The 22,086-nt window shown below is 52.3% G+C and overlaps 1 protein-coding gene across 9 annotated transcripts in view; it reads left to right on the forward strand.

The window, feature by feature from the left end:
* The window catches only part of TAF4 (TATA-box binding protein associated factor 4), a 117,317-nt gene that overhangs the window by 54,136 nt on the left and 41,095 nt on the right, over nucleotides 1-22,086 (forward strand). For 5 of the 9 annotated variants that reach the window (XR_009496944.1, XR_009496940.1, XR_009496943.1 and 2 more), the window contains exons 16-17: nucleotides 11,020-11,321; nucleotides 19,157-19,246. Coding sequence is in view for 3 of the 9 variants with exons in the window: in XM_002692259.5 (XP_002692305.3) it covers nucleotides 9,514-9,681 (168 nt within the window). In the remaining 6 variants the exon portion in view is untranslated. Of the gene's footprint in view, nucleotides 1-899; nucleotides 9,207-9,513; nucleotides 10,997-11,019; nucleotides 11,322-19,156; nucleotides 19,247-22,086 lie in introns of those variants that run through there. The other 4 variants (XM_002692259.5, XM_059892985.1, XM_059892986.1 and 1 more) reach the window with 2 other exon arrangements.

The following is a 22,086-nucleotide window of genomic DNA, read 5'->3' on the forward strand; positions in this document are numbered from 1 at the left end:
CCTCTGATGCCGCTGGCACCGTCTTTCCAGAAAATATTGATTAACGTTTTTCAACATGTTTTCTTTTAATTTATAATAGTTTCAAATCTTTAGAAAAGTTGAAAGAGCAGTGTGAGAATCTCCATATCCAGATCCTCGATTCTGAACACTTAGCACCTCTATTTCAGCACCTCTTCTCTACACACGCAGTGTGCCTATGCACTTGTGTGTTATACATGATGTGTACAAAATCTTTTCCCGACGGATATCCATCACCCCTAAAATGCTGATGATGCTGGACATGCTCTTAGGTTACCGCTGCACCCGCCTCCCCGCCGCAATCAGGACATCACACCCCGATGGCCCAGGCTCCCAGACCTGCTTGCACTTCACCACCTGTCCAGGGCGTGTGCAGTGTCCAGCTGGCACGTGCTGTGAGCCTGTGCCTGATGCCTGCATTCCTGACAGTGTTAGAGAGGACAGGCTTCTTGTTCTGTTGGGCGATCCTCAATGTCATTAGGCCGACAGTATGGACTTCTTGCTGCTAGTGACCTTAGCCTTGATTACCTGACTGAGCGCTTGGTTAAGAAAGCAGCCTTCCCCACTGCGTAGTTGTCTAGTCCCTTGGTGTTTATTAGTGTTGTGTGAGGAGGGGTCCAGGGTCATGCACTGCTCTGTCCCTGTCACCCCTCCCCTGGCCTCAGCACCCACGCATGGCTCCCACTGCGTCAGGACCTCCAGGGTAGGGGCCAGGCTGTGGCGCTGTGTCCATCATGCCCCCACATTTACTGGTTGCCTTCTGCTGTGAAGAAGAGCCTCCCTCCCACCCTCCTCCATCCATCCATCCACTCATCACCGTGTGTGGACACATGGATCCTGCTGTGTTCAGGGGGTGTAATCAATGCTCTCGTTGTTTCTAGATTGATCAGTGGAAGCTTCTTCGAGCTGGTTCTATATCCTTTTGAAACGTTTCCCTCAACCTGTAAGCATGAGAGGTGTCCGGGTGCCTCCCCTGCCCTCCCCCACGTGGCACCTGGGAGCTTCCCTGCAGTGGAGGGTGATATTTGGAGACCAGTGTCTGAGCACTGTGCGTGCTGGTCGCCACGGGGTCCCTGCCCCAGGCCCCGGAGGCCCCAGCACTCAGTCTGGAACGTGTGTTTGTGCACAGTTGTGTGCGTGTGTGCGCCTCTCTGTATCTAGAATGACCCTACACATTCCAGTGGGTCCTGAAATTCTAGTCTAGGACCTCAGGGCTTCTTCCAGTCTCCTCCCCTTCCTTCCTTAGGAGTCCCTTCACAGGCAGTGAGACATCAAGTTCCCATTCGTCTCAGAATATTTGGTTCTTTTTTGTTTTTGCTCAGTGTAACCAATCCCACAACCACTCTGGCCGCTGGGGTCCCTGTGCTGGGAGGTGAGGGCCTAGGGGAAGGGCATGTTGATCAAGTTCTGTTTTAGGCATTGAAATATCTACAAAGTAGAGACTAGCGGGGAGGGTGTGGGTGTGGGGAGGAGAGTGGAGTTGGGGGGGATAGAGCACCTCAAGGAGACAGTGGAGACACGTCACTGAAAGCCCAGGGGGCGTGGTTTCATGTATTGTGGGTGTGCCTGATTTTGGACTTTTGGAAAAGTGAGTTTTGTGTGTGATAACGAACACAAAATCTGGAACTTAAAAAAGTCTTTCAGGTGCTTTTCTTCATCAGAGATAAGGCTTAATTTTTTTTTTTTTAGTTTAGGACTATATCCTTAAGGGTATGTCTTAAGAACTTTTATTATGAGCCAATTTTAGACTTGCAGAAAAGTTACATAAAGAGTAGAGTTTCTGTGTACCCCTTACTCAACTTCCTGATGTGAAGTGGTGCTGTGATAACTGTGAACTCAAGACATTACTGGATTTTGTCTTTCAGAATTAATTTAAAATAAGTAAACTTCATACTTTAGAGCAGTTTTCGGTTCACAGTCAAATTGCACGTACAGTACAGTTTCCCCTGAGCCTCTGCCCTCCGCCCGCAGGCACAGCCTCCCCCATCATCCACACCCCCGCCAGATGGTGCATTTGTTGCAGCTGACCAACCTGCATTGGCACCCATCACCGCTCAGAGCCCACAGTTCATATCAGGGCTCACTCTTGTGTTGTACATTCTGTGCTTTTGGACAAATGTATATAATAATGCATCCACCTGCGTAGCGTCACACACAGGGCATTTTCACTGCCCTAAAAATCCTTTGCGCTCTGGCTGTTCATCCCTCCCTCCCCCCACTCCCTGGAAACCCATGATCTTCTTACTGACTCCATAGTTCTGTCTTTGCCCGTGTCATAGAGTTGAAACCAGACAGAATGTTACCTTTTCTTACTGGCATCTTTCACATAGCGGAATGTATTTAAGGTTCCTCCTGTCTTTTCATGGCTTGATAACACACTTCATTTTGGTGCTATTTCATTGCCTAGGTGCACCACATTTTACTTAAACATCACCTACCAAAGGACATCTTGGTTGCTTCTGAGTTTTGGCAGTTATGAATACAGCTGCTGTAAACATCTGTGTACAGGTTTCCATGTGGATGTGAGTTTTGAACGTATTCAGGTGAATACCAGGGACACAGTTTTGTGTGGTGAGAGTGTGTTTACTTTTGCTGTAAGCCGCCCTCCTGTCTTCCCAAGTGACTGTACCGCTCCACGTCCCCACCAGCGCTGGACGAGTGTCCCTGCCGCCGCACACTGCACCAGCACTCGCCTTGGCAGTCTTCTGGGTTTGGGCCTTTCTCATAGTTACGTGGTAGTGTCTCTTTGCTTTAATTTGTGTTTCCCTAATGACATACGATGTGGAGCATCTCTTCATGTGCTTGTTTGATATCTACATATCTTCTTGGTGAGGTGCCTTTTAAGATCCTTGATCCACTTTTAAAATGGGGTTGTTTGTTTTCTTGTTATTGAGGTTTTAGAGTTCTTTGTATAGTTTGGATTTTTTAAGTCCGACGTGGCTTTTGCACATTTCCCCTGTATTTGATCGTTCCTGCTCTCCACTGATGCTGCAGGGCCCTGTCCTGGCGTTCGGTCTCTGTAGCCCTCCGTGCTTCCTTGTCTTTCCTGACCTGACACTTTGAAGAGTGTTTATCAGTTATTTGGTAGACGGTCTCTCGTTCTGGGTGCGTTGTCAGTTTCCTCTCGGTGAAATCCAGGTGGTATAACGTGGCTGGAGTGTCGCCCCAGCTGTGCTGTGTCCTCGACGCGTCATCTCAGGAGGTGGTGACACCCGGGAGTCCCACTGCGGGTGGTGTTTCAGGTGGGCTTGCAGGTGTCCCTGCTGGAAAATCCATTTCCTCTCTTAATGAGAGTCTTGTGGGGAATTCTGGGGCTGTGCTCCCCTGACCACTGTTCCTCCCAGCTGGTGTCACTGCTCCCTGCTTGGGGCCTCGGGCTCTCCTTGGGCCTTGGTTGGGGGAATCTGCTAACTCTGCCTCTTCCATTCCTTACCTGCCTCTGTCACGGCGGGGGTTGCAGTGGGGTCTCCTGTCCTGGCCCTGCTCAGTTACCACAAGCCCCTTGCGCTTGGCTTCTCTCTCCTCTCACTTAACCCGCCGCCTCTGGAAGGTTCCTCACCTTCCCGCACCACAAACGTGCTAGGCTCACCTCACGTCTTCCTGCTCTAACTATGGGGTCGGCCGTGTCTCCCTAGAGCCGTGGAGGACCAGTGCTGGGACACGTGTCGGACCATGTGTTGCCATGCTGTTGAGTTTTGCAGACCTGCTGGGCAGCAGGGATACTCAGTGTTTGTGAATGCGCTGTGGGTGCTCATTCTCAGGACAGGGTATCGGCTCTCATAGGGTTTACAGAACCTCATGGATGATACCGACTGTCTCGGCTTGTCTCCATCCACCTGGTGTGTTTTGCTGGATGTGGAGCTCCACAGTACCCTTGTCAGTGTCTCTGTCTTCATCTCCTCGCATCTCCTGCAGGTTTTGCTTTTCTGGGGGTTGCCGTGGTATTTGATATGTACATATCCGTAAGTGTTGTATCTTCACAGTCAGTTGCGATTTTTAGCATCACAAAGTATCAGTCTGTGCCCCGTGGGCTTGGTGTCTCCCTTGTCCTCAGTCAGGCCTGTTTCCCCTGCTCTCCTGTTCCATTGGTCTGGAGCCTCTGTTCCTCCTGGGCCCGTGGCCCCTCCTTTAGCTGCCCCTCTGTGTAGTGTGCAGCAGGGGCCTGTCTTCTGAGTCCCGCTGGCGAGTGGTTTTCCATCACAGGTGAGTTAAACCCATCATTTGTGTTGATAACAGCTGACATGTGGGTTCAGACTCTGTGGGTTCAGATTCTTATGATTATGATTATTTTATTTTTTTTACAGTTGCTGTGTGTTTTGGTGTGATGTGTAGTCTTTGCTCCTTAATTAAGATGATTGTGTTAGGAAGGTGTGTGACTCTGCTCTAGTGGTCACTTTTGTATGTAAGTGTTTGGGTGTCTTTACCCCAGGTTTTCACGTGTTTCCTGTTGGGCTTCTTAGCTCACGTCCGCATTCTCCTTGGCCCCAGGCGGCCACACAGTCTCCCTAGTGGGTCCTGTGACCCCTTCCGTCTCACGCTTTGTCACGTCATTTCTACTTCGTCATGGCATACGGTGTCATCTCCTGGCCACTTCCTCGGTTTTGTTGTCGCACCAGCTGTGCGTTTATATTATAAATGCTTATTTCTCCCTTCTGCACATTCTCTGCCCTCTCTCGTTGGGATGACCCTGACCTGTGTCTGAGCTATCACGATGCTCAGGTGCAGAGTCCCCCGCCATATTGTGAGTTGAAATGGTTTTTCTGTGGCCTGGATGTGGAGGGCAGTCAGGCTGGATATAAAAATGTTGGTTCATGCTTGCTTTCAGTGATGTTTTTAATGCTTTTCATTGCTTACTGTATATGGGCTTCCCTAGTGGCTCAGTTTGGAGAAGGCGATGGCACCCCTCTCCAGTACTCTTGCCTGGAAAATCCCACGGACGGAGGAGCCTGGTAGGCTGCAGTCCATGGGGTCGCGAAGAGTCAGACATGACTGAGTGACTTCACTTTCACTTTTCACTTTCATGCATTGGAGAAGGAAATGGCAACCCACTCCAGTGTTCTTGCCTGGAGAATCCCAGGGACGGGGGAGCCTGGTGGGCTGCTGTCTATGGGGTCATGCAGAGTTGGACACGACTGAAGCAACTTAGTAGCAGTGGCTAAGTTAGTAAAGAATCTGCCCACAATGTAGGAGACCTGGGATCAATTCATGGGTCGGGAAAATCCCCTGGAGAAGGAAATGGTAACCCACTCTAGTACTCTTGCCTGGAGAATTCCATGGATGGAAGAGCTGGACAGGCTATAGTCCATGGGGTTGGATACTGTGCGACCAGCTTTCACTTTGGCTTACTGTATGGGTTTGGGAAGGAGGAGGAAATGGCAACCCACTCCAGTAGTCTTGCCTGGAAAATCCCATGGACCGAGGAGCCTGGTAAGCTACAGTCCATGGGGTCCCGAAGAGTCGCACACGACTGAGCGATTTCACTTTCACTTTTCACTTTCATGCATTGGAGAAGGAAATGGCAACCCACTCCAGTGTTCTTGCCTGGAGAATCCCAGGGACTGGGGAGCCTGGTGGGCTGCAGTCTGTGGGGTCGCACAGAGTTGGACATGACTGAAGCGACTTAGCAGCAGCAGCATGGGTTTGGGAAAGCCTGATTCCAGGTTAATTTATCTTGGAAAAGTGACAGTTTTATGAGGCTTCGTCAAAGTGGATTTTATGGGTTAATTTTCCCAGGTGCCCACTTGCCTTGTCCATGTAGGTTTGGTTTTTTGGTTTCTATTTCTTGAAAGTTTTCTCAGATTATAGTTTAGTATATTACTCCTGCCCTCACGTGTGCCTCCCTCTCTGGGGGCTCTGACGGCTCAACGCATGTGCTCCTTCCGTGTCTTCCTTTACCCTGTGTTTTCTTGGCCCTTTAATTTTTTTTTTCTTTGTCTCCTTTCTATTCGGTTGTTTTGCTCTTCTTCTGAATTCTTATGAATTTTTATTCGAGTTTTTTCTCCCCTGAGCACCTTCCAGTTTATATTCGTGTATGAGATAATTTTGTCTTTTTTTCTCCTTTCTTTCTTGAGTCAGTCAACTCTTGTTTCTTTCTGGCTTTTAATTTATCTTGCCCTTATATTTTGAGTTTTTGATTCAAGGTGATTTTCGTACGCTCACATGTGTAAGTACATTTTTTTGTTGAAAGTGTTGTCTTGTAGTGGCTTATTTTTCTAGATTGCATTTGGCCCTGATATGTGTGGGATTTCATTTTCTGACTTTTTGTGGTGGTTCGTGGTGGACTTGCTGATCTTCCTCTTGTTAATTTTGTGGTATTGGTGTTGACAAGCTTTGTGGTCTGATGGCGCCCTCTCCTGACTGTTGGCAGAACCCAGTGACTTAGCTGGTGTCTGTCCTGATGAGGAGGGCTGAGGTCCTCTGGTGGCGCCCGCAGGACCCTGCATCCCCCCCACTCTCTTCTTGGTGTGCACTTAGGCACTGCCCCCCCTCCCCCGCCCCCCCCCCCCACCCCCCACCTGCTCTGGTGGGAGGAGGACTCTCTCGCTGCTGTGTCTGCTGCTTGGAGTCATGGGGGCAAAGCCCCCCTCCTCGGTCTTTGTGGGGCCCGGGCTGCGTCTTCATGTTGTGCGGATTGCGGATGCCGTGTTCCCTCCCTGTTCTGGACAGCCCTGGGGGAGATGATGGAAGATACCAGGGTGACCTTGGCTCTCCTCAGCCAAGTGCCAGGGGTCCCTGGCGCCCTCCAGCTGCCTGTGCTCAGGCGTGGACAAGCTTGGGAATTGCACTGGTGTGAAGAGGTCCAGAGCGAGCCAGGGGTGTCTATGCTCTTGGTACTTTGACCTATGTTACTCACCACCTAGCACACCGGGGTATCGCTCAGACACCCTCTCACGGGTACTTTGACCTATGTTACTCACCACCTAGCACACCGGGGTATCGCTCAGACACCCTCTCACGGGTACTTTGACCTATGTTACTCACCACCTAGCACACCGGGGTATCGCTCAGACACCCTCTCACGGGTGTGGACCTCTTGCTACTATTGTAGGGGCTCTGGGGGGAGTGGCAGTAAGGCCCCCCACGTGAGTTCCCCCAGACAGTCCCCGAGAGGCTGGTGCTCTCTGCCACCTTGGGGAGGGCCCATGGCAGGTTGCTGCAGCTGCAGCCAGGTGCCATGGTCGGTTGTGCATGGCTCTGGGGGCCTGAGTGAAGTGACCGGTGAGCCAGGCAGGTTGGGGCTAAGGTGATTGTTTCCACTTGGTTTCCACATTGAGTGCTTGTTGCCTGTCAAGTTGCCTGTGGCATTTTTGACAGTGTTAAGGTTGCCTTCAAAGGAGACAGTAGGGGATACCCTTTCATTGATCTCACGACAGTCTTGGAATGGGACAGGTTGAGTTCACACAGTGCTTTCAGGCGGGGAGCTGGGGTCCAAGGTTGCTGTGTTTTAACCCCAACGCCTGCAAATGCAAAACAGAGCAAACCCATCATCCTCTGTGCTTGAGCCTCTTGGTGAACGTGGACGCTGGCATCTGCCATGCAGTTTTCTGTCATCTGAGGTCACTGCCGATTACCCAGGGCTGCTTCCTGCAGGCTGGGCACTGGGTTCCTGTGACCACCTTCTGTGGCCAGGACACCCCAGAGCCAGTCGGTCACAGGCTGGCACTCACCCTATGACATCGGACGACATTTAGTGTCAGGTAGGAGGCCTCTGAGCGCAGCCTTCTTGTTAAAGTCCACGAAAGAGTGACATGTGGCCACCTCGTGACCACTGGAGCCTGAGACATGATGAGTGTGGCCAGCATGGCCACAGCCCTGGAGTCCCGCTGAGGGCTGTGCTAATGCCTGCTTGTCTTGTTTGGAGCCACTTTTGACTTCTAAAAAAGATTTCATTAAAATATCATTTACCTTGATTTCTGAGTTTCAGCATCCTTTACATTCTGTGCCTGAAGTGAGCCCTCCTCACCCTTCTAGCTGGTTTTGGTTGTTGAACTATTTTGAAAGTAAGAGCATCAGACATGGTCCAGAATTGTAGCAAGTGTCACAGAAGATGCCTGGCCCATGGTTTAGGTAGCGCTTTGTTCTCCGCGAGCCTCAAGATCAGGTGGGGCCCCGCCCGCCCCTCCCAGCTGTCTCTGCAGACACTGGCCTCTGCAGGCTCCCCATGTTGAGGGTGCAGACCCCCAGGGCCCCGGGCGCAGGCCAGCTCCCGTTTTCCTGGTTCCTCTCGGCTGTGTGTTTTCATCACCGCCTTTTCAGGAGTGCTGTTTGTTTTGTACCCAAAATGCTCCTACAGGGCTGTTACGGAGACTCAGGGAAAACTGGCAAGAAAACCTAAAGTAGTTGTTTCAAACACGGACAAGTAGTCACCAGAGGACTTGTCTGGAGGAGGGACTGGTGATTAAGGTTCTGAAGGGGGGGGTGTAAGGAACTCGTAAATTAACAGAAGACGCATGGGATGCCTCGCCTGCCACCTGCTGGCCGCTTGCTGCACTGCGGCCTCCTCCAGCATCACAGGACTCATGGCTCCCACTTTCTTAAACTTTGAGAAAACACTGTAAAAGTTCCATTGTAAGTTTTGCACTTGAAATACAAATGAGCAACTTTAACCATCAGAATACAGACACTTCCTGTTCATTCTGAATGGAAAACGAAGACCCGTCCAGTTGGAAGTTGTGTGGTTTGTGTCCACGAGTGTCGGATAGAGACGGTGACAGACGTGCTGAAATCACGGATGCTGCTGCTGGGGGGGCGGCGACGTGGCGGGAAGGCACCCAGAACCCCAGCTCTGCAAGCAGGCAGGCACCAGAGCTCACACCTTCGGCGGGATCCCCCCGCAGGCTGACCAAACTGGGTGCTGAGCAGTGCAGGCCGCTGTCAGCCCAAGGGAGTGGGGAGCGCCCTCCAGGCCGCAGATGACACGGTGACCGAAGAGTCCTGCAGCCCAGCTCGCCGACTGCCAGCCCGCCCAGCCCACGAGCCTGGACCTTGCGGCTTTGGGAACGTGCCTTTGTTGGCGAAGTGGGAGGTGACATGGCCACCGCAGGTGCAGTGCCAGCCCACCTGAGTCCTGGACACCAGCAATGCCAGCCACAAGCCCTGGAGCCATTCTGCGTCCCTTTGGGGCAGGAGCCACCACGCTTTCCTTCTGTGCCCGGGGCCAGAGTCTGAGCTCTGTGGGGAGTCGCAGGGTTAGCATCTTCCAGTGTGTGCCTGAGCGCACCAGGCCTGGAGGTGGGCGCGGGGTCGTGCCTCCTGCTCTCACCCCTTCTGTTAGGGACTGGCTGAGCACCGCGGCTCCAGCAGTTGGCCTAAGCCTGTCCAGGCCTGGCTTCCTCCATAGCCGGGTTCCGTGGGACACCTGTAGGGAACCTTGCGCTGCCCCCAGGCCTGTGGTCCTGGGGTAGCACGTGGCCTTGCCCCTTCCTTCCAGCGCCGAGGGCCCTGCCCACCTCTGCGCTCCACTAACTCGGCTGTCTTCTCCTTTCTCGTCACCAGGGCTCGGGCCCAGGCTCGGCGGTCCCAGGCAGTTCCGGCGTCGGAACCCCCAGACAGTTCACGCGGCAAAGGATCACGCGGGTCAACCTCAGGGACCTCATATTTTGTTTAGAAAATGAACGTGAGACAAGCCATTCACTGTTGCTGTACAAAGCATTCCTTAAGTAGCACGGACGCGGCCTCTTAGCAGAGACGCCTGGGGACTTTTTATATATTTGCAGATTACGCCTTTTTGTAACGAGCAAATGGGATATTGTTTAAAAAACAGCCACCTCTTTACAATGGAACAGTTTTATATTCCTGTTTCTAAGTCAACTCTTCAGTATGGAGGAAAACATGTTTCTGTAACAGAGAACACAGAGGCCTGCGGGTACTCTTACAGGACAATTAAATCCTAACTCATCTTTGATTGAGTGGCCTTCTTGCCAAACAAGCCATATATAAAAACTGATGGAATCGTTTAGCAAATAACTAGCTGCCCTCTTGTCACCTCATAGCGGTTTCTCCATCGTTTGTGCATTTGGTTTAGTTCAACCCAGCTTACTGCGTAGGTGTGTGTCTACAGCCAGTGACCTCATTTCACTTATTTTATTTTTGTATTAGTCAGTTGGCAAAGCAAACTGATTTTTTAGACTATTTATCTCCCTCCCTCCCCCGCCCCTCCGTTCAGGATCCTCGAGGAGCAGGCAGCCCACCGTCCGCCTGCGCCTCGGGGCTCGTCCCGCTTCGTGGGGCCCCGGTGACGCGGCTCCTTCTGAATGTGTGGTCAGCATCTGTACAAATGCATTTTATTTGCTATTGTTTGTAAAGCTGTAAAGTTAAAAGAAATGAAAACCTTTTCAGCATAAATCTATTTTACTTGCACTGTGTTTTTTAGCTAAAAGTGAAAACTTAGATGAAATAAAATCAAAGTTGAGAAGAATCATCAAAAGACTGTTTCTCAGTGTGAATCAAGTGTTGAAAAATGGTTGGTGTATTTTGTCAGTAATTGTACATAATTTTTGGCACATAACATGAAGATGGCTATGTAACTATAATTATTTTGCTAAGAGACTGTATGCAAGCTGTGGGCCCACTTTACAGACGTCCAGAGCAAAAGCCCCTTCTTTGTACCTATTTTTTTATTACAAATATACTAATTGGTTCTTTATATTTTCAGAGGTTATTGTATTAAATTGTCTATTGATAGTACTTTTATGACTGTAAATACTTTGGCTTTCTCTGTGTGAATTCTCATGTTAGACTTTATTCGCGCGTGTGAACTGAATGCTGATCAGTATTTTTTATGGACACCTGAAAACTGTTACACCTTTTATTTTGTCTTTTAGGAAATCCCTGTCTTTCCATTTTTTCATGTAAATTTTGCACAGTTACTTGTTCATATGTAAATATTTTACTTTCAAAAATGAAGTTTTTAATTGCTATTGTTTTATATAGGATTGAAAGAAAATTAACTCCTTTATTAAAAACAAATTTATCTGTATCTGTTTTGCCTGTTTTTCCCAGTTTTCCAGTTGTAGATTCTGCTGCCAGAGATTTTAGCTCTGGCTCCGCTGAGGTGTGTCATTATGAGCCACTTGTTAGGAGTCAGTGTCTATAACCCAGCGAGTCCGGTAGAAATAGCCTCACCTCCGAGGACAGGACCTGCCTCCAGAGTCAGACCCGGTGTCGCGTGTGAGGGCCCAGGAGCCGAGCTCAGGCCTTGCTCCCTGCCGGGCCACTCTTCCTCGGAAACGGATGGACTCGTGCAGCGTGGATGCTGGGCTGCTGTCCGTGCAGAGGCCTGGGGCGCCCCTGGGAGAGGGAAGGTAAGGCGGGGGTAGGGACGTGGGCGTCCTGGCCCCAGCCCTGACGCGGACCGACCTTTGTGGTGGTGTGGGGGGGGGCGGGGTGGGGCGGGGGCGGGCGTCGCTGGAGGCCCCGCCCTGTCGGGCGGTGAGTGACAGCTTGGCCTCAACAAGCTGTGGTTCCTGAGGGGGCCTCCGCCTGGCCGCCAAGTTCACAGTAGTCCGGGTCTAGATAGTCCGGGTCTCGCGAGAGCCGCCGCCGGCCTCCTCGGTGTGATGGCAGTTGGCGTCCAGGTCTCGTGTTGATTTTGACTGGTTTGCGGGGCTCTCAAGATCCGTGGGTTCCTGTCAAGTTACAGCCTCAGTCTGACCCATGTTGTGTCGGTCTCCCCAGTGACGCAGCGCTGCGGTTGGTCGTCTCCGTGCTGGAGGCTGAGGTCGAGACCCAGGTGCAGGCAGTGGTATGGAGGGCGCGCCCAGGCCTCCCCGGCTCCTGGCGGTTGTGCGCATGCCGCTGTTTCTTGGCTTGTGGAAGCGTCGCTCTTTGCCTGCCGGGCTGTTTTCTCTGTGTGAACACCTGTCTCCGTGATGAAATCTCTCCCTTTCATAAGATGCCAGTCGTTGGGGTGAGGGCCTGCCCTAGTCATCTCGTTTGAGCTTTAATGGCCTCTGTGAGGATCCGGCCACGTTCTGAGGTCAAGTTCTGAGCTCCTGGGACGTTGGGACCCCCAACGTGATCCTTTTTGGGCGGGGGAGGCAGTTCAGCCCATAACACCTGTGATGCTGGCAATGAAAGAGGGTAGATGTGAATTTTTAGAGCCTTTCCTGGTGGCTCAGACGGTAAAGAATCAGCCTGAAATGCAGGAGATCTGGGTTTGATCCCTGGGTTGGGAAGATCCCCTGGAGAAGGGCATCCAACCCACTCCAGTATTCTTGCCTGGAGAATTCCATGGACAGAGGAGCCTGGCCAGCTACAAGTCCATGGGGTCACAAAAAGTCGGACAGGACCGAGTGACTAACACTTAGCAGGAAACACCAGGGCGTGATTTCCAGTCTTCCCTCTCTGTACCAGAATGCCAGAGGTGGTTGAGTACTGAGGTCATACTTGGACTCTTCCCCCACGACTAATACTTTGTTCTCACTAAGTTCTTGGCTGGGAAATATTGAGAGCAGGAGGTGAAGGGTGCAATAGAGGATGAGATGGTTGGATGGCATCATCGACTCAATGGACATGAGGTTGAGCAAACTCTGGGAGATAGTGAAGGACAGGGAAGCCTGGCATGCTGTACGTAGTCAGTGAATTGCAGAGAGTCTGATGTGAATGAGCAGCTGAACAATGATAAGTTCTTGGCCCTGAGATGAACTAGTTCAGCCAGTGAAGGGCGGCGGTACTCGCATTTCTGCATGTGCAGCCTTGGTTCCAGCTTGCCTGTACATCTGACAGGGTCTGGTTGTCCTGCCCAGGGCCTCGCCCAGGTGCAGACTGATGCTCCCTACCTAGGAATGACCCCCGAGAGAAGTGTGGCCGGCAGCTCAGAGGCAAATGTGTCTGTGTTTATGCCTCCTGTGAGCACTGGGTACTGTTCAGTGTCTCAGCAAAATCGTTAGCAGTTGTCTCAAGTCCGACTCACATTCCTGTGTGGGCTTGGGATAGACAGCTGTTGGGCTAGGCCAGGACCATGACCAGGATGTCTGTTCTGACCATGTGCATCCCCCAGGGAACTACAGTGGCAGCTGGGCAGAAAGGCAGAGGAGAGAAAGGCATGAGGTTTGGAGAGGAAGAAGGTGAAGGCAGGACTTTAGGCAACACAATCACAGGCACAGAAATCCCAGAAGAATCTACAAACACATTGAAACTGAGCTGTGTATTTGCTAAGATATTGGAGTACAAGGTCAGTATCCAGAATAATGTAATTCCCATGCACCAGAAGCAGAAAGGTAGAAAGTGCAAAAGAGAGCATTACCACCACCACCGAAAACATTGGGGTACCTCGGAATATATGCAGTTTAAGATCTTAACATTGAAATTAGGTGAAAGAGGACCTAAAGGGAGAAATACACTGAGCCCTTGGAGGGGACCCAATATTGTGAAGACAGTGGTTCTGTTCAGACTGATTCAGTGCCATCCCAGTCACAACCCAGCAGTTCTCATAGAAACTGAAATCTGATTCCAGAAGCTGCAGAGGATAAAAGAGCCAAGACAGTTTGGAACAAAATTGGAGAATTTCCACCCCTGGATTTCATGACTTGCTGTAGAGATAAAATAACCAGGACAGTGCAGTATTGGTGTAAAGACAGATACAGGATCCATGACCAAAATAGAGTCCAGAAATGCATCCATACGTTATGGTCACTAGGTTTTTGCTGGTGTGAAGCAGATCCCTGATGGGGGATGTGCACCTTGACTCTACCCTCACACCACACGTGTGGCTTAGAGATGGACCATAGGCCTGAAAATGGGGCTAACACTGCAGAGCTTCTGGGGGAAGATGTCACAGATCATTGTGACCTGGGAGTGGGCAGGGATTTCTAAGGGCACAGAAAGCACAAACTCTAGAGAAAAGATTGGACAATTGGGGCTTACAGATCCGCTCATCAAAAGGTGCTTTTGTGACAGAGAGAGGCCAAGCCAAGGACTTCCAGAAGACATTTGTGGTGTGTACTCCTGACAGAGGACTCGTGTCTAGAATACATTAATAGAAGAATTTCACAACTGAGCAGTTAAAAGACAACTCATTAAGAAATGTGCGAGACCCTTGGACAGGTGCTTCATAGAAGACATGCCAGTGAGCCAATACATGAATGGAAAGGTGTTCACCATTACTGGTCATCTGAGAGGAGCAAGTGAAAACCACAGCAGGTTGTCACAGGTGCCCACATTGGCTCAAACTCTATAAAGATCAGTGGTATCACATTGTGGGTGCCCCGGGCAGGTGAAACTTCACACGTGCTGTCGTTGCGTGACATGGCAGGAACACCTGAGGAACTGTGTCACTCTATGTAAACATACTCCATCAAGGTGAACGCATACAAACCGGAGGTTATTTATTCAGTGAAATAACTATGCTTCCGTGTGTGCTTAGTCATGTCCAAATCTTTGTGACCCATGGACTGTAGCCTGCCAGGCTCCTTGGTCCATGGATTGCTCCAGGCAAAAATACTGAAGTTGGTTGCCATTTCCTACTCCAGGGGATCTTCCCAACCCAGGGATTAAACCCATATCTCCTGCATTGGCAGGTGAATTCTTTACCACTGCATCCCCTGGGAAGCCCTCAATGCAGTAATACCCGGGAGTAAAAGGAACCAGCTACAGTAAGTCCCCTACATACAAACCTTCAAGTTGTGAACTTTCAAAGATGCTAATGTGCGTTCCGTCAATGTCAGATGTGAGTGAAATTGCAACTTGCCCTCCGTCTCCTATTGTTGACGATCTTTTGGCTCCACCATCTCCCACCTCCTTTCCTTGCTCCAGTTAGTAACTCTCCCTGCTTGCTCACTCAATGCCAGCCTCTATATGCCAGCTGTAGTACTTTCAAGGTGCTGTCCTGTAAGATTAAAAGTTTTATTTTTTGTGTTTGTTTTTTTATGTGTTCTTTGTGTGAAAAGTGTTGTAAACCTATTACAGTGCAGTACTATATTATTTCTGAGCAGTTTGGTCTTCTGAGCAGATCTGGAGGTCTCCCATTGTAGAAGGGTACCTAGGCTAATTTGAACAAATTGGGTTTATGAATGTGCTTTCGGAATGGGACTCATTCGTAAGTAGGGTACTTACTATACTGATGTGGTCGGTAACCTGGGGCATTAGCTCAGGTGAATAGACGCTAGTGCTGGGCCTGAGGTGAGGAGCTGTCAGCAGAGGGAAGGCCAGGGAGGCCCACGGTGTCTGGGAGTGACACCCAGGGCAGGGGCATGGCACAATTTATGTGGCTGCAGAGTCGCCAGTGCCACGTGAAGGTTCAGGCCAGCACACGGTTAATCATCAGGCCAGGGGCAAGGATCGCCATAGAGTGGTGGGCAGCTGCCCTGCCCCCAGGGATGCCCTGCAGGTGGGATGCTGCTGAGGAGGGGGTGATGGAGAGAGAATGGGTTGGGGGTTGAGCTGTGTATATAAGCTTGGGAACAGACTGTGTGGGAAGAGGGGCAGGAGCTGAAGGCGGGCCTTTTAAAGATGGGAAATGACCCCTAGGGACTGCTGGTGCTGGCGGCAGCAGTCTCAGGCAGTGGTGGAGGGATGGCGCACGCTAAGGAAAAGAGAGGGTGTGAGCAGGGGGCAGCTGTGGGATGTAGGGAGGGGGAGCAGAGGAGGTGGGAGAGGGGAAGGGGTGCAGGGGAGGCCTGTGGGCATTCTACAGAAAGGAGCTCTACGTGTTTGGGGGCTGGTAGGAAGTCAGCTCTGGCTGCTGCTTCTGGAGAGCATGGCTGAAACCGAGGCCAGTACAGAGGTAAGGGTGGTGGTCTTGGAGCACCTAGATCCAGCCACGCCTGACGGCCCAGTAGTGAGCCTTTTTCGGAGGTGCTAGGGCAAGGTGGTGGCAAGAATTTCACTTGTCAATTCAGCCAGGCCTGCAGAAGCAGCCAGGCCCTGAAAACCGGCTCCTAGGAGGTTAGGGAAGGACCGAGGACCACCTCCTCACCCCCACCCCACCCCAATGTTACAGACCCCACCCTGGAAGGAGCCTAAGTGTTCCTTACTCCCACCCTCATGGTCCCTGCCCTTCTCCCCTTCCCAGGGGAAACTCAGCGAGGAAGCCAGGTACAGTCCCCAAGTCTGGCTGGGCCAAGGACCCCTCCCCCCTGAGAGGAGGGGAGGGACTGCCCCTTGGGAGGGGGTCCTCTGCCAACTGTGGGTGAGAGCATGCAGGGTTTTCTGGAAGAGATGAGCCTGGGGAAGAAGGGAGTCATGCAGGGAAGGAGGTGCGTGGGGGGAGGGGGAGGCGACAGCACCAGACCCAGGCCCCTCGTTTGGGCACCTGCAGAAGGGGTGGGGTCCTCAGGCCTCGCCCCACCTCATCTGCCCTCACTGGGTTCCTGGCAAGGTTGGCCTAGGGAGTTGGGGCTTGTGTCCCCTCCTCTGGATGCAGCTTTTTCACCCACTGGGACTCAGTTTGTTCATCTCTAAAGTGAAGACAGTAGTAACACCCCCACCCCCAACCCAAGGGTGGCTGAGAGGGTTAACCAAGGCAGGTGTGAAGCCCACCTATTCAGAGTGTGGTTTCCATCTTCACTTCCTTGGGGAGGGGCGGAAACCTGGCTGGCGCCCTGGGTTTAGAGCCCAGAGGGCCCGTTACTAAGCTGATTGCCCGAGGGGCAGCTGTGTGCCTGCCCCCCAGGTCTGTGGGAGTGGAGGACCTCTCCATTCCCCCAGAATGCTCCAGTGAAGCTACCAAAATGTTATTAAAAAGCATGGGCATGCAACTGTGTGTGAAAACACTGGTCAGGTCTGAGAAAGAAATGGAAAGTTTTTGTGCCAATCTGCAGATTATAATCTAGGAGGCAGCTTCTCAGAGGGCTCTGAGGATGTCTCAAGGAGATGAGGGGAGGGGCAGCATAAGTGATCTTTTAAAAAATTATTTGTTTTTGGTTGCATTGAGTTTTTGTTGATGCCCGTGGGCTGGTCTTTTCTTTAGGGTGGCTTCTCATCTCGGAGCATGGGCTTTAGTAGTTGCGGCTCAATGGCTTTAGAGCACAGGCTCAGTATTTGTGGCCCACGGGCTTAGTTGCTTTGTGGCATGTGCAGTCTTCCCAGACCAGGGATCGAACCTGTGCCCCCTGCATTGGCAGGCAGAGTCTTATACCCTGTACTACCAGGGAAGTCCATGTATATGACTTTGTTCGTGGGGTGCAGGCAGCCAAGCACACAGCTTGGTGGGAGATAACTGTTGTCTTTGAGTAGGTCTCTAGTTAATGGTTTTAGTGCTTTTCTCAGTATGGGAAGAGGCAAGAAACTGGGTTCCTAAGATTCTTTCCTAAAAATATCTGACTACCTGAAGGCCAGTCCTGCCAGTTTCCCCAGGGCACAAAGCGCCTTGCCCTGGTCTTTGCCGTGAATTCCTGTTGGGCTGTGCTGCAAGTCAGCAACTGTGGTGCTGGTGACTTGATTCTTGTAGGACTGGGTGGTGGGCAAGGGTCTTTGTGTACAGTCCCCTCCCTTTTGGCCTGAATTTCTACGCAGAGTTGGGAGGCATTTCATGACCAGTTTGTCCCCCTGTGCTCATTCTCTGGTCAGGTGAGGATTTTGTTGCTGGGCACTCGATGTGCTGTTACTGGACCAGGCCCTGTTAACAGTAGTCAAGCCTTTGGGCCACCCAAAGGTCCTTCCCACGGGCCTCCTGGGTTCCCATGTGAGAAGTCCTAGGGCCCGAGCTGAGCAGGCAGGAAGCAGACACATAGCCTGAGGTACGTCCTCAGGCCCTGCAGTGGCCTGGCCCATCTCTGTTCACCACTTGTAGTTGACCAGCCGCCCAGAGTGACCAGGGACCCCCTTCCTGCTAACAGAATGAGGCAGGGCAGGGGCTGGCACCCACCATCCTGCAAAGGGCATGTGAAAGACTTGCTGGATTGCTCCAGGCATAGTCACTGGCCCTTCCCGACTTCTTCCATAGCTGTAGCCTGGTCCCCAACCCAGAGAGAAGTCCTGTAACTTCCCGAGAGAGGCTGAGAATCCAGGTTTTCTTTCTTTCTGCAGAGTTGGAGGGGTGGGGTGCAGGTGACTGGCCCCACCTAGCCTCAGGCCCAGCTGATCGGAGCCCAACTATGCCTTCTCCTCAGCTGCTCTTGACTGCCAGCCTCTAAGTTTCCATGGCAACCATTCCAGAAATTTAAAAGGAAGGAAAAGTCTAGGCTGCCAGCATAGACCCAGTCCTGGCTCCAGGTACAGAGTGCTCACCTCCCACCCCCTGCTTGGCCACTGGGGCCAGCATGCTTCTGGAAGTTTCTTGCCCCCTCCCTAAGTCACCCCCAGAGTCTTCTACAGCATTTGGTGGTGGGTGGAGGTCTCAGTCAATAGGGCCAGGGTGCAGTGCCCACCAGCTGCCTGGTTGGTTGGTGAAGGGAGATGGTGCCTGTCTGGTGAACAAACACATGTGCACAACCTGTGCACATCCTGCTTGCTTGCTGACCATAGCACTCATCCCTGGGGGCTGGCCCTGCAGTGTGGGTCCCCTGGTGCCTGCCCGCCCCTGGGCACTCTGAAGTGCTCATGGGCAGTTGGACTTTATCTCCTCTCAGTTCATCTTCATCTTCCCAGCCACCCACTGGGCAGGTGGTGTTGGCCCAGAGACCTTTAGGGAACTTATCCAAGGTCAGAAGCTCCAGGAGGAGCCAAACTGGACTCTGGCCAGACTCTGGCTACACACTCACTGCTGCTCCAGGGAGGTGGGGCGCTGGTTAGCGAGTCTTGTCAGCTGGGGTGCCAGCTCCTTTGGGTCAGGCCACACTTGCTGCTTGGAGCACAGTGGGGACGGCCAGGGTGATCACTGCCCTGCCAAGATGTAGAGACAGATTGGGGGAAAACTTGAGGTAAAACCCATGAACATTCAGTAGTGAAGTTGTTGAAGGAATCCCATAAGGAGGCAGACGGTGAGAACTGAAGGACCATCTTGTGTGGAGACCTCTGCACACAGAGGAATCCGAGCGTTGAGGACCACGAGAGCCTCCCAGGCATGCAAGGCAGCGGGCTGCTCACATGGAGCCCAGGCTGCTGGGCCCCCTCCCCACTGCCTGGCCCAGAAGGGGAGGGCCAGGAGAAGTGGTGTCCCTGTGGCAGGAGCTCAGCAGGGCCAGACCTCTTCTCTCCTCTCTGTCGCAGTTCTTGCCTTTGAGGTAAGTTCCCAAGCAGGTGATTTATTCCCAAACAGGCAGAAGTTCCCATGGGCGCTTCCTGAGGCCACACGGGCAGGGCCAGACAGCTGAAAGTCAGCACCGTGGACAGCGCCCTTCAGCCACATGTGAGTCAGGACAGCTGTGTGTGTGTGTGGTGGGGCGGGGTGGGAACAGGATTGGTGGACATTGTTTGGGTGGGGGCGGTGATAGAGCACGTGGGTTGGGAGGGAGGGCAGAGGGAGTGGACATGACAGGCTATGGGCAAGTGACCCTGACACCTGGCCATCCCCTGGCCCTTTAGTGAGTATCCAGGGCCTCCTGCTTCCTCACGGTCAACCTTGAGGACCCTTATTTGGTGAGGCCTGATGCTGTCCAGGTGAGTCAGTGTTTAGGAGGCCCCCAGGCTTCAGAGTGTCCCCCACTCCAATCCAACCCCTGACGACCTGGGTCAGGATGAGCTTACTGCCATTCAGGCTTCTGGGGAGCTGCCGGCCAGGGTAGAAGGTGCAGGGAGTGTAGGGTGGTCATCAGGCCCTCTCATTCCAGGGTGGGCCCCCCTGGGAACCTCTGGGCCTCAGCCTCACCTCCGAAGGGGACTGACTGAACTACTTACCCCACCTTTGCTCAGGGGCCCTTCCATCTCTGATGAGGCTGCTTCAAGCTGCAGTATGGAGGGTCGAGAGAGAATTCTGCTTGTGCCCATGCACTACCCCTCTTCCCCAGACTGAGGTGCTTCAGGGCTGTGCTTGAGAGGCCTGCCCTGGGTGCCATGGGGGTAGGTCCAGTGAGCTGGCAGCACCCCTGCCCTTGTGGATGGGCCTGCTGGGGCAGATCTGTGGCAACTGAGCCCTCCTCCACCTCCTTCACCTGGCTCTGGGCTGTTGGGATGGTGGGCAGCTCCCGGGGGCATATCCCTGAGCAGATGGGGGAGGACTATGTGTTGGGGGAGAGGGCACTTAGGGGTTGAGAGAGGATGGGAGAGCAGGAAGGGATAGCCAGGAGAGCCTAAGAGAGCTGAGAGTGCTCTGGGCTCTTGTGAGATAGCACCCAGCTTGTGTTTATCAGTTAAAATTGGGTTCAGGGTGAAAGTTTATTTTTTTTCTTAAGTGAAAATTTTACCGAACTCAGGTCCAGCTGCTCACTGCTTAAAAATCAATACTGGAGTGGCACGTATTGGCAGGAATGGAAATGGTGCTTTTAATCAGAAAACCAGCAATCTGGGTAGGAAGGATTCTGTCCCCCAAAACGGAGTCCCGAGATTCTGCTTGGTCATGAGGGTTTTAAGGGGGAAAGAGGAAGTGAGGTCAGTTAATCATGGAGATAGGGGCCAGCCCCCACTGTCTGCAGGCTTTTTGGCTTCTTGTGATCTTTCCTTAGTTGCTGTCTTGTTCATGCACTTTGTTCATGAGATTACTGAAGGGGGAAGCTGGGATAGAGTCCCGGTTATCTATTAATGGCTTAGTCTTCCTTTCTATGTCTTTGATCCATGGAGAGACCCAACAGGTTAGGCCAGGGATTGTGTGATCAAAGATTTGAAAGATGTACTTGGGCCAGAGATGAGCAGAGCATGAGGGTGCCTGGTTTGAGGTTAGTGACAGTATAAATTTCTAAAGTGACGAGGTGAAAGGGCCTCCTGCAAAGAGCTCTTTCTTGCAAAGAGCTGCTTACAAATCCCCACTTGTCTGAAAATTATTCCATTTCTGTGGGATCAGGGGTGAAGTCCATCTTGTGTAACTTCTGTATGTTGACATAGTGAAAGTGAAAGTTGCTCAGTCCTGTCCAACTCTTTGCGACCCCATGGACTATACAGTCCATGGGATTCTCCAGGACAGAATATTGGAGTGGGTAGCCTTTCCCTTCTCCAGGGGATCTTTTCAACCCAGGTCTCCTGCATTGCCAGTGGATTCTTTACCAGTTGAGCCACAAGGGAAGGCCAAGAATACTGGAGTGGGTATCCTATCCCTTCTCCAGCGGATCTTCCCAACCCAGGAATTGAACCAGGGTCTCCTGCATTGCAGGCAGATTCTTTACCAACTGAGCTATCAGGGAAGCCCTGCATGTTGACAGAGGGCGCCATATTCTCAGAGTGGAAGCTGTTGACATGGGTGTGTAGCATCTCTTTGCTGACAATTTTAGTCGTGCGTCAACATTGAGTCTGTGACTATATAGTATTTGTTAGCTGCTGGAGCCACTCTTTTGTGACTCTGGGAGGTCTGGGAGACTCAGCTTTTCTACAGAGAGAGGCAGGGGGTGTGGAGGGGCCTTTGTGTGTGTGTGTGTGGGGTGGGGGAAGGAGGGGCACAGGATTCTGCTGGGTTCCAAAAGCAGCTCCTGGGGGTGCAGTTGCCCACCAGTCTGTCCATCCATAGGGCCCGCCAGTATCAACCTGGGGGTTCTCACTTAGTCCTGAGTCTCTGCTCTGTCCCTTATCACTGCCTCCTGGGACATGTGACTGCTTCCTCTCATGGTGTCCACTTTCCACTGTGCCCTGATCACCCCCCGTCCATCCCACTTGACCTCTCCCTGAGCTCCAGACCATCTTGCTGCCGGCCCAGGGCATCTAGCCATGTGGCCAGAGCTGAGTGCGGGTCCTCCCCACGCCTGGGCCGAGCTGGAACAGGGCCTCCATGAGGGTCAGTCCACCACCTCCCCCCCACATCCTGCCCTCACCCACACAGCCGTCTCCTTGTCTCTTGGCCCTGTTCTCTGTCACTCTCCGAGCCGTGGCTCCTCCTCTGCACAGGCTCCTCTCTCATCAAGGACACTTTCTCAGGGGTGGGCATCGGATTCGTGGTGGGGGCTGCCATGTGGCTGGGGCATATGGAGGGCCAGCTGGTATCACTGCCTCCCGTGGCCTCCTGTGTGCATCCCCCAGCATATTGGTCCCAGAGTCTGCCCCTTCCCCCAGCTCCTGGCTGAACTCGGCCTCCTTGGTGGAGCAGCTGAGGCCCCAGGGGCTTTGCCA

Source organism: Bos taurus, chromosome 13, assembly GCF_002263795.3.
Source record: "Bos taurus isolate L1 Dominette 01449 registration number 42190680 breed Hereford chromosome 13, ARS-UCD2.0, whole genome shotgun sequence".
NCBI classification, from domain to species: domain Eukaryota; kingdom Metazoa; phylum Chordata; class Mammalia; order Artiodactyla; family Bovidae; genus Bos; species Bos taurus.